Source organism: Mytilus californianus, unplaced genomic scaffold (assembly GCF_021869535.1).
Source record: "Mytilus californianus isolate M0D057914Y unplaced genomic scaffold, xbMytCali1.0.p SCAF_9, whole genome shotgun sequence".
NCBI lineage: Eukaryota > Metazoa > Mollusca > Bivalvia > Mytilida > Mytilidae > Mytilus > Mytilus californianus.
The window spans coordinates 14,516,328-14,528,688 of record NW_026262745.1 but is presented as its reverse complement, the minus strand read 5'-3'; the positions used below and the strand labels follow the sequence as shown (position 1 = coordinate 14,528,688).

The 12,361-nt window shown below is 31.2% G+C and overlaps 1 protein-coding gene across 1 annotated transcript; it reads right to left on the bottom strand.

Annotated features, from left to right (window-relative positions):
• Positions 1 to 349: 349 nt before the first annotated feature.
• LOC127716716 (protein mono-ADP-ribosyltransferase PARP14-like) lies at positions 350 to 11,990 on the bottom strand. The gene is made up of 10 exons (XM_052222962.1): positions 11,715 to 11,990; positions 9,753 to 9,980; positions 8,774 to 8,995; positions 7,483 to 7,522; positions 5,323 to 5,420; positions 4,533 to 4,778; positions 3,913 to 4,143; positions 2,581 to 2,617; positions 1,573 to 2,151; positions 350 to 794 (listed from the first exon to the last, which is right to left on the bottom strand). Exons 1-10 carry the CDS (start codon positions 11,913 to 11,915, stop codon positions 556 to 558), a joined length of 2,121 nt encoding a protein of 706 aa, XP_052078922.1. The 5' UTR covers positions 11,916 to 11,990; the 3' UTR covers positions 350 to 555.
• Positions 11,991 to 12,361: the final 371 nt, after the last annotated feature.

Here is a 12,361-nt window from a genome sequence, read left to right as displayed (position 1 = left end):
TTTACGAAATTGAATCAAAGTTTACCTTTGATGATTGCGACTAGTTTATTTAGATCAAGGTTTATTCTTACTGATGCTCAGTGTTTGGTTTGCTATTTGTATTGTGTGTACTATTGTTTGTCTGTTTGTCTTTTTCTATTTTACCCATGGCGTTGTCAGTTTATTTTCGACTTATGAATTTGAATGTTCCTTTGGTATCTTTCGCCCCTCTTTTATGCTCTCGAATGTCTTTGTTTTTTGTTTAGCTTTCCAGTTTTGTTTTGTTTTGTTTTGTTTTGGGGGTGGGGGCAAGAGTGCCACTAATGGAGTTAATCCCAAACACTATCACGTACTGAAAATAAATAACAAACAGATTCCTTTGTTTTATTCAAAAAGTTCATCATGATTGTACATACATTTTTGCGTCTCAAGAGTAAAACATTTTATTCAGATATATATAGATAAGATAGGAAAATATAAAATTCTCGAAATTGAATGATACATATTGGAATAGAAATCAACATTTTGCGCAAGTCTTCATAAATATTCAGACAAAATGTATTAATTGATATTTGATCATTTGTATGTTATAATATATTCAGGATAGCATTTGACCCTATCGTACACTACAAATTCTCTTCTGCTACCAAATTCTGCAACCACCGAATCGAAGAGCTCTGGGTGTTTAATACAGGTTTCATTATAGCACTTCATGCATGGTGGACGTCTGAACGTCGTCATCTGAGTTGTTATGAAAATATCTCCTAAACAAACTCTCATCAGAAACATCTTACTCTCTCCATTTTTATTTTGATCTGAAATAAATATCAATTGTGTATGTGATAGTGGTTAGAAAACATATGAAGCTTTGGATTCTATAAGTACACTATAAAAATACTTCATTTGACACGAGAATAAGATATAAGTCAGAAAAAACAAAAATTGTAAAACTTCTATTTATGATCAAATTCAAGAACAGTTGAAATTCAAACAAGTTAAGTGTACTATACCAAATGTTCATTATCACGTTCTGTTTGTTGATAATCTCCATTGCTTAATACAATTAAGGTTTTTCTGCATTATACTACTTAATCTGACTATTAACAGCTCGTTTCCTTTCTGTGTACAAGATACATGCATCACTTAACAATGATGTTAATAACCAATGTTTCTTTAAATATTTTTTTTTAACTGTAGTATGTTTTACGAAAAAAGACGATCTATATCTTATGAATTGTCATTCATTTATATATAAATTTATAAGTAGTTGCGAACTTATTTGTAAAAACGAATGATAAAAAAAAAATGTTCTACATTGTGAACCGATGGTTACGTTAAATTAAATTAAGAAAATAATAAGGAAACATTTTTCCTTTAGGATAAGTAGTACTACCTTTCATGCCATTAAAAGTACCTCTGTAGGAACTAAATAAACAAACAAAATATTTTAGGAACAATATAAAATGTAAGACTAGCAAACTCTAGACCATAAAGTACGTCTGACTTGCGATTTCCGAGAACTACCTCAGAAAAATTGTGAAAAAATGGAGAACTGAGCAAAATCAATGTCTCAGCACGTGAAGAAAGTATTACCTGTATAGCCTGCAGATTTGAATGCCGTTTCTGCAGTGTACACACCTGTACCTAACAGTCCAGATGACGCCAGCCGACTGTCTAGACCCTGTTGTATAATCACATCAACTGCATTTACTTTAGTTCCGTGAAACAAATAAAACTCATTGATTTCTTCGTGTAAGTGTTTAGTCATTTCTTGATCTAGGTATTTTAATGTGAGTGCAGGGCCAGATGATTTTTTCACATTTTGGAGGGGAGTACAAAGTTGAGTAACAAACGCCTTACGAAATGTTCTTTGACATTCCTGAATATACTTCTCATATAGTAATATATTCTCAACTCTTTCTATTTTGACTATTGTTGATCCACCAGTACTAGTGAACGCCTTTGCAATTGATTGGTATGTTTTTGTATCAACGCTGGTAACTTTGCAAGGATTGCCTTTTTGGGATGTATTCCAGTCCTTTATAGTTTGGTTACTTTTAAAGTGTGTCCAATATGGTGGTGGTCTTGGCTCTTCTTGATATTTATGAGCAAGGTAAGCTCTCGTTCCTCGTCCTGGTATTTTTTGTGGTGGTGGAGCTGCGCATGCTGTGGCTGAAAAATTAGTACTATAAACAAACTACATTCAGTTGCTAAAGTGTATGAAAAAAATCAAAGGTGCAGTAGGAGAGTCCACTTCAAACCCACTTCAAAAATATTTGAACAGAGGTTTTAATTCAAAACCTTCCAAAACTGGGACTATGATCAATATAAAGATTTAATTAAAATATCTTATTATGGAAAATACAATGAACGTTATAGTGCAGTAAATTGTTTTCATCCAATGAACATAACATTCCATGAACGACCCTGTTACAACCCGATCAATATCAGATTAAGAAACAATATAATGGGTAGTATACAGGTATTAATACGAATGACTTAATATTTCAATACTGTTTTTTCAATGATACATTTTGTTTAAAACTATATCCAATGCAGTCAAGTTAGAAAGTTTATAAATGTTAAATAAGTAAAGTATACCTCCTTGTCCTGTTGAATTTAATTCTAACACGTACGCCTGCAGAAAAAAAATTAATACATTACAATGAAAAATAGTATCAGTTAAACAATGTAATTTAACTTGTACAGTCCGCATCTTGAATTTCATATTAATTTTCATAACCTTATTCATGAAAAATGCTGTAGTCTACATTAATTTTCTGTGCAAGCAAGGAGTACTACAAATGATTTCATATCAAACCATGTTGTAGATATTTTCTTTACATAAAATCATACCAATAAGATAAAGTAAGGTGAACAAATTCTTTTAATTCGGTCAATGTTACAAGGTCGATATTTGACAATTAATTACAGAGATTTACAATAAGTGTATGACTCAGACTTGACCCCGGATACGAATAAGAATAAGACCTGTCAAATTGCGGGTTCGATCACAGAATAATAGAAATATTGCAAACTGTTGTTTTGTCATTTATTATCAAGGGTGTAAAGGTATGTTGATTGAGGAAAAAATATTTTCTATGATACTCGATATCGTAGTTTTTCTAAATTCTGCATACAGTCCTAGAGAATATTTGTGCTTTGCTGAAGACTTATGGTCAGATTATATGTTTTCGTATGTCGTATGAATTCGTACTATGCATGCTTATTCAATGGAAATTGTGACGTCACAATAAATTCTTTATAGTACGAAAACCCATGAGACGAGGATAAAATTATTATATATCGGATGTTAATGTTTGAAAAAAAGACGACCAAAGAATGTTTTCACTTTTAAATCATTATCAATTATGTAAAACATTATATCTGAAATTTATGTCCAGTATTTAAAAGAAGGCATTACCTAAGTATCAACCAATCGTACATAAAACTTTATTTCATTCCGAAATAAAAATGCTACAATATTTGAAACTTGTCTACGGCTATGTATTATAAACTGAGGAAATATTTTTCTCACTCAAGCCAACTCCTACCATCTCTGTTCACACCTTCTACTTCCTCCTTTCGCCTTGCGTTTTAGCTGTCTGCCCCATCAAAAATTTAATCGACATGTGTGTTTTCGTTTTTTAATGATTTAGTTCTAAGCAGTAGTTGAGCTTTTTTCTCTTTGTCTCAATTTTATTTTATGTTGTTTGAATGTCATATGAAAATGTTTATTCAGTCCTTAAAAATAATATACAAAAAAATGGAGTGAAAATCAATATTTCATAACCTGAAGAAAAGGAGGGTTTTTGATTGTTTTCTTGTTCAAAGTGATGTCGACTAAAACTGTTCTGATGAGAGGAGCCAGCAAAAAAATAACTAATCATTCTCGATTTATATCATAATAAAACAATATAATTATGCATTTACCTGCTCAATGGAGGTCCAATCGTTTGTTCCACCAAAAATAACAATCTTAATCGTCTTAACACTTGACTGTACATTGTTCATCTGGAAGTCTCTAATGGCCTTTATAACATTCGAAGCAGCAGTTTTGGGTGGAAACTTCAGAAAGCCTGTTCCCAGTGCTGGAAAGACTATGCTTTTGACAGAATACTTATTAGCTTCGTTTAGGCATTTCGTTACAAAATTTTGCAGAATCTAGCAAAACACAAAAGTGACATATAGTATTTTGAAAGAAAAAATATGAATTATTGTTTCAATACTGTTTTCTTACAAAATATTAACACATTTAACTGATCGACACTCTATGGAGTTTTATATATAGTTACCTTATCGATTATCCAAATCAACAAATGCAATAAAATAATGTGATTTTTTGTCTGTTTGATAAATGGTTGATTAGAATAAAAAGAAGTCATGTATATTTAGACGACATGTCAGAAATTATCAGAGCCTCCGTCCATTTAATTTCAGTTTTGAATGAAGGTCAAATGGCTAACGTCAAACATTGAATACTTCATAGATTTTAATTATCTTCATGTAATTTCACTGATCTTAAATCTAAAGTTAAAGGTTATAATACAAACCTTCTCTGGAAGCATTCCACTTTCCTTTTTTGCATAGAAAGGTGTCAAACACCCGTGATAGAGCTTTTTACAATGTAGTGAATGACCGCCAGTCACAGCTAGGTCCCCAATTTTTATTCCATTGGGATATGTTTTGTCAATTTCAGTCTTTAATCCACTTCCTGCAGCATCATACATGACTTTTGCTAATCCTGGTCTTGTATCAAGTCTCATATCAGAGGGACAACTATTTACAATCACGTCAGCCTACGAAACAACGGAAAGAAGTACCAATTATATGATATCTTATGTACTGATACGGTGATTATTAAAACGATATCTTAAAATGTATGGTTTACTAAAGATAAGACATTTGAAAATATGTTCTGTGTAATAGCTATTTGCAAATTGTTCTTTTTTATCAGTTCATTTTTATCAGGTAATCTTACAAAAATGCATGTTTAGAAAACTACTAGTATATATGTTTAAAGTCTGAAACATCATTTTTTGTGCATGTACATATACCCGAATACGAGTATAAAGAACACAATATTATAAGCCTGGTATCTTTGATAAGATTTTACTGTAGTTAATATAACATAATAACAATAAGTTTTGACCGGTGTGAACTACTGAACGGTTTAAATGCGTTTCCAAAGTACTGACATATCCCTGTATAAAAAAAACAGGGCGCCACAATTTGACCAAGAGTGCTGAAAATTGCGTTAAACATCAACAATCAATCAATATCGATAGTGTGTTCTCCTAAATATATTGTAAGCATCGTCTTTTTAAAAATAACTATTCTTACTTTTTCAGTTATGATAGACCCTACTGTAATGTTAACACTGATGGCGCCAATGTTTGCATCCAGAGAATTTTGGGTTACCATGTCTATTTCTTTGAGACCTTTGAAATTAAGTTAAACAAAAAGATATAAAATTATTACATTTAGTTGACGGCAAATTAAATATATATATATATACAAAAGAGAATCTAAAACATGAAGCAGTGAATATTTACACATCTACAGGGCATCATTAGACTTCATTATATAAACATATCCCATATTCAATATATTGCTGTCGCCATTAAAAACGTTACGATCCTTATGTACAGTGCACAATTTTATCACTTGATAACACACCCTTTAACTATGTTACAGATACCACATGTTTACTGGTGTCCATTTCACATAAAGTTTTACGGGATCTAAGATTTGACACTTAATACTAGATTTAACGAAAAAAATCAAATTACACGTTAATGATATTTTTCTGGGATAAAATGATTTGTTTATTAATTGATATTGCTTTTGAACCTGCATTTCAGTAATTGTGAGTACTCTTCTGGAACGGCATTTTATTACTTTTGTCTTTATTTTCTTGTTGTTTTTATGCTTCGTGTCGATCGGACGAGTCAAACAATTTCCATTTGATTTTTACAGTTTGTTTTTAAGTTACACCACTGACTAAGGTTTAGTGAGGGTTGAGCGCTCACAAACATGTTTAATCCTGTATGTGCATGTCCCAAGTCAGGAGTCTGTAATTCAGTGGTTAACATTTGTTGCTGTCTGTCATATTTGTTTCGCATCACGGTGCGGAGCTATTAGTTTCAATCGGTATACACGCCATCTTGAAATAATTACTTATCACATATAGATTCTGATTGGTTGCTTTATGATGCGGCTGTGATACAGCAACAGCTATTAGCTTAAATGAGATAAAGAATTACAGACTTTTCTCGTCTTATGATGAGACACCAAATGCCGGAAAATTAACTATGTGTATTTTAGTTCCGATCAACTGTCATTAATTCATGTTCGTTTTATTATGCATTTATTGCACACTGAAATTCAATATTGAAATATCAATTTTTAATACGTGTTATATTTGCTTTGTTAATCTGCAATATGCAGGATTTGTTTTGCTAAACAATGTTCCTATACAATTTTGTCGAAAATGCATTATCTGTAGTTTACAACTTCTGCCAATCTAGGCACACCTCCAGAGTCGTGTCTATTTGTAAATGTTTTAATTTTCAACAAGTAAAGTGAACAAAGTTTTAAAAGCATGGGTGTATAACGCACACTCTTAAAGTAGAACAACATCATTTTCACTGAAACTAAATATTTATTGCTGTTTACAATTATATGTTATTGCTTCACATTGCAAGCATTCATGTAACTCTTAATCAACATACCTAAACATTCATATATATCTAAATAAATTATATACAGAACTAGCAATCAAAACAGCAAGTCAATGACCAGCTGAAAGAACTAGAAAACCCACACTCCACAAAAACACATTAACAACTAAACACTGAACAGTCAATTTAAAATTTCAGAAAAGTTCATCTTAATATATATACAAAAAAATTGATCTTCCAAGTCTAAGACATCCATTTTATATCAATCAATATCTAAAAATATCAATACTAAATCAATAACCACATGCACACATGTTACCTTAAATTAGGATACAGCGAAGCAGTCCACAGCTTTTTAGAAAGCTCAAACTTGTTGTTTTTTTGTTTTTTGTTTTTTTATAAATCTTTGGTTTTTTCGTTTGCATTGTTTCGTAGTATTTCATGAAGGGGCCTTTTTATACCTGACTATACAGTATGGGTTTTATTCATTGTTGAAATTCCGTAGGTGCTTAAACCTGGTTCATTTGAATACGTATACTGTTGGATAGTTGTCTCATTGGTATCAAGAAAACGAGCACGACTAACCCAGTTTCTCATTTTTTTTTCCATTATGTATTTTATAATGGTATCTTCTTGATTTTATTTAAAGGCCTAGTATATAGTCTTCTTTCAAAACACTTATCAGTGTTTTTTTTCTGTATTAAATTTGCAAAATATGAAAATGGACCAAATTTTGTACATTGTTTTAGGGATAGCATGATAAGAATAACATTTTGGCAAACTCAATTGGAAATGTCACATTTTGTTTATACTACTTTACCTTTACTAGTCGCCTTTGATATTGCTTCTTCTTGAAATTCCTGTAAGGCAAACAACGTTTTGAAGGATGACTATTGAATAAGATATATATTAAATTAGATATGAATAAAAAGAAATGTATAAATACGTCAAAGAGACAACAACTAAATGACAGCACAAATCCTAAAAAGTCTTGCACATAAGTTAAAATTTTACATTTCACCTATATTTGAAAATCACAAATATAAAATTAGCATTCAAAGGCAAAAATATGTAAACGTGTTTAAGGATGTATTCTTCTGACGTTTCAGTCTCGTTGAAATCTCGTTCTGGAATTTTTTCCAAAACATGTGATACAAGTGGAAAATATCAATGAATTCACAAAATATTATAATCAAACTTAACTCTGTGAAAAAATTGTGTATTAACAATAAGTAGTTTTTGAGTAATAAAATTTTCAAATTTTATAACCAATCAAGTCAGCCTTGTTAGCTAAAATGTTGAGAAAATGGGTGAGGGGTACAAGAAATGATTTTACCAGATACATGTACATCCCATATCAATTTTTTTCTTTTCAAATTTCTTATATATGTATTTTTTCAATCATTTATAACAAAGAAGTTGAAATTATATGCTTTTTGTTCGAAAAAAAGAGAAAAATCCCAAATTTACAAAATTGACAACATGGTAAATTTGACACGAAAAAGCAACAAAATTTTATAAAACTTTCTTATATTAACACCTACCCATAGTTTTTTGAGTGAAATTTATTCAGATTGGTCAACTTCATCTGTAGCGAAAGTATGAAAAAAAGTTTAATTGTGAAATTGTGATTTTTTTTCATGATAATAGCCCAAAAATGGGTAAAAATCGATGAAAAATGGAAAAATCATCAAAATTGGGTACTTTCAAATTACTGTTGCATAAAAAAGAAGTGCACCACCATATGGTTTTTTCTTCACCAATTATTTTTTACAGTCATATAAACCCAAAAATCAGGTTAAGAAAAAAATTTTAATTCTAGCAATTTTTGGTTCCTCAGAGGTGTACATCCTTAAGTATTTTCGAAGCTTTACATTCTTAAGTTAAAATAGTTTATATTCATCATGCATTTAGAGTTAAAATCCTGTTCATTTCAACTTAGATCTATAAACTTAAATATGTTTTTGAAAAGTAACGTGTCCACTTATTATGATCTGTCTCCATCCAATAGTATTTGTAAAATGATATAAAATAATAAGTATTTCAAAAATTTTCCTGACAAACGGGCGAGATTCATTTGATATAGTTTCTTTTTATATATTTTTGTGTACCTTATAAGTTTCATCGTCCTCAGAATAAACGATACAGTTCACAACCTTGACTGTTGAATTGGGAGTCTTTTTTGTAAAATCTTCCACAGTTTGGAACATTGAAGCAATTACAGTCCTTGGTGGGTATTTCAGGAATCCTGTTCCAAGTGCAGGAAAAGACACCGATGTTAGTTTCTGTTTGTTCGCTTCCACCAGGCAGTTACGTACAACGAGATCTATGTTCTGAAAAGTATACAGCAAGTGAAAATTTTAAGGCAATTGAGCTTTCGCAAAAGGTATTAGAATACATTTTTTTCAAATTTCAGGAAGTAGATTTCTAGAAATTAGAAAATGAATGAGCGCTCACAAATAAAACTAGCCCTGCCTCGTTCTTTATTTATATATGTGTCCTTATTTGTTTTTCGTGTATTATCTTAGTATAAATCAGGCTGTTGGTTTTCCCATTTAAATTTTGACATATGTGGAGTACGATCTGCTTATCCTTCCTGGGTTCCAGTTTTAATTTGTGATTTGTAGACTGTTTTCTTCGTTTTTCACTTTTTGTCATGGAGTTGTGAGTTTGTCTTCGACTCATGAGTTTGAATATTACTTCAGTATCAAAATGATGTCGTGTAAGGCCCTTTTACGGCATGCTATACGGTAAGATTTGTTGCTCATTGCTGAAGGCCGTACAGTGCCATATAGTTGTTCACATCCTAATCCTTTGGTATTTGGTGGATAGTTGTCTCATTGGCAATCATACCTGATCTCCTTATTTTTATATTACAAAATTGTATTTTCTAAACAACAGGAAATCCTTTTAAAACACTCTCAATTATGTCGAAAAAATATTTGAGTCACTTTTTACTTTATAATTAAAGATATTGGGAAAACGAATTTTTACAAAGAGTACTGATTTCCATTACCGGTAACTGATTTACATATAAAAGAAGTTCTATTTGTATATTAAATCAATGCTGAAGAAATAGTGTTACACTACCTTTTCGTCTCCCTGAGCTTTCCATCTTGGTAATGTCACATGAAATATGGCCTTACAATGAAGATTGCCGGGACCAGTTATTGCCACTGTCTTGCTGTTGATACCAGACGGATACTGGTTCGTGCATTCTGATTGTATGCTTTTCCCTGCAGCTTCTACTAAAGCTTTGGATGCTCTCCCTTTACTTAGATCTAAATCTGGTACTGCACTATTAACTAATACATCAGTCTGTATTTATGAGAAATGTTTAATAAGGTTAAGAAATTTCTATTTTGTACTGAACAGGTTTTATATAATTATATTTTAAATTATCAAATTCTTGCGTGTAACTAACGTATTGGAGAATTTTCGCGTGTGTCTAATTTCCGCGGCGAAATTTACACTACTCAAACGTTGAATCTTTTTGTCATTAAGCTCACATTCACATTTATAATTTACGGGACAGAATACAAGCATACACATTATTGTAGTAAAGTACATATTAAATAAAATTACATAAACGAACAACAATACAAATGCATCACGTCCATCCGATACAATACGTTTCGTAAATAAACAATAGTAAAATATTTTAAGAAAACAAGGAAATAAATAATACGAAGGAAATAGATAATTACAAGAAAATGTATTACAATCCGTTATAGTATAACAGTAAATATACAGCAATCTTAGATTTTGTTGGATAGTCAGTGTAGTAACGTAGGATGTATTTGTTTTGTAATCGTGTGATGTCCGCAGATTACAAAATAAAAGATAACTCATTTCATCGCCAAAGAATGTGGACAGTAATGATCATTTCTTGGTTTATTTGTGTTCTTCCCCGTTTCGATAGGACATTTTGTATTCGAAATGTGTAATTTGCAAATTTGATTTCGGTTTTGTTAACTTAAAACATAATGAGATCAGGTTCTAAAGATATATCAGATTTATTTTTAAAACAATACTCCAGGGTAACTCGTTAATTTCAGGCAACCAAAGTAGGATAATTTCAACTTGTAGACGCCGTTGAATGTCACTCTTTAATAAATGTCAAATATTGACATATTCTTGACCATTCAAAATTTTACTACCTGACAGTAACAAAGTATCTTCAAAAATACTTCTCACACTAGTGATCCATTTATACTCTTCTCAAGTTACCCTCATGGATCCTCATGATGTTATTTTAAACATTAACCTATACAAAATGTATTACAACTTGGAGGAGCCGGATCTACTTTTCCTTCCGGAGCACCTTAGATCGCCCTGGGTCTTTTTTTTTTTATATGTAGTGTTTTGAGGACTTGTTTGGCTTATTGTCGTCTTTCGTTGTTTACCACGGTGTTCTCACTTTTTCTTCGACTTGTGAGATTTGAATGTCGGAGCACCTTAGATCGCCCTGGGTCTTTTGTTTTATATGTAGTGTTTTGAGGACTTGTTTAGCTTATTGTCGTCTTTCGTTGTTTACCACGGTTTTCTCACTTTTTCTACGACTTGTGAGTTTTGAATGTCACCATGGTATCTTCCGTCTCTTTTTTCTACTGTCGCTAGTTACATTGTGATATTCTATTACAATATTTTATTGACTTCATTATACATATTATAATATGCATATCTAATGGAATCTCAATATATATCGCATAGTTGCATGTACTTTAAACGTACATCTAACTTTATTTGCAGAATTGTAATTCCATCTTAAAAATAGAATTAAAACTACTTATAGATCTTATTCTTTATCAAAACATGCTTCAAAAAGGACCATACATTGTTTTGATTACACCTATGGATCGGTCTTATACGAATAAAGCCATTGCGAAGAAAAATAACGCCCGCCGACGGACATTAACGGTGACACAGTGACTCATAATACGTCAACATTCCTTTCTTGACGTATAAAAAGTGAATGAAATACAGTTTTTACTACATTGAATTTGAAAAAAAATGTCTAATCAAAAGTATATTCAATGTACTAGTACATACCGTTTGTTGTATTATGTCCCCTTTTATAACACTGAAAGCTATATTTCCGATCTGAACAAATCTCTGTCTCTTTTGTCTTGACTCGAGTTGTTTATGTCTATGTCGTTGTCCTTTTGTACTACATGTAGCGCTGGCTGATGGGGAAGGTTTCTGTGACGGTCCATTACCTTTCTTGGTATTGGGTTGCGAACTACCTGACATTTCAAAGATAAGAAATATAACGATAATTTTTATTAAATGTGTACTGAATGGTTTTAAGATATCTTTTACACAAAGAGCAATAATGACAAACACTAGTATTTATTTGATTTTTATCAAAGTATCAGTTTTGCTATTTAAAAGGAAGTAATAATCATGTATTTGAATATATCCCGGAAATAATATTAATTGTTTCAAACTTTATTTTTGTAAAAGGACCAATTTAAAGGAATTTTCATGTCTATGCCAGCAGGAAGTATGATTTTGGGGTCTTACGTCTTCGCTATTAAAATACTTGTGGAAGTGGATACTAGTACTATCAAATTTACGTTTATGCTGTTTGTCATTCTTTTTATTCAAAATCGTATACTCATTCTCATATGAAAAAAAACCTTCTCCCAATATAAATACTTACCAAGGAAAGTGTCAAACTATATACTGTAACAATT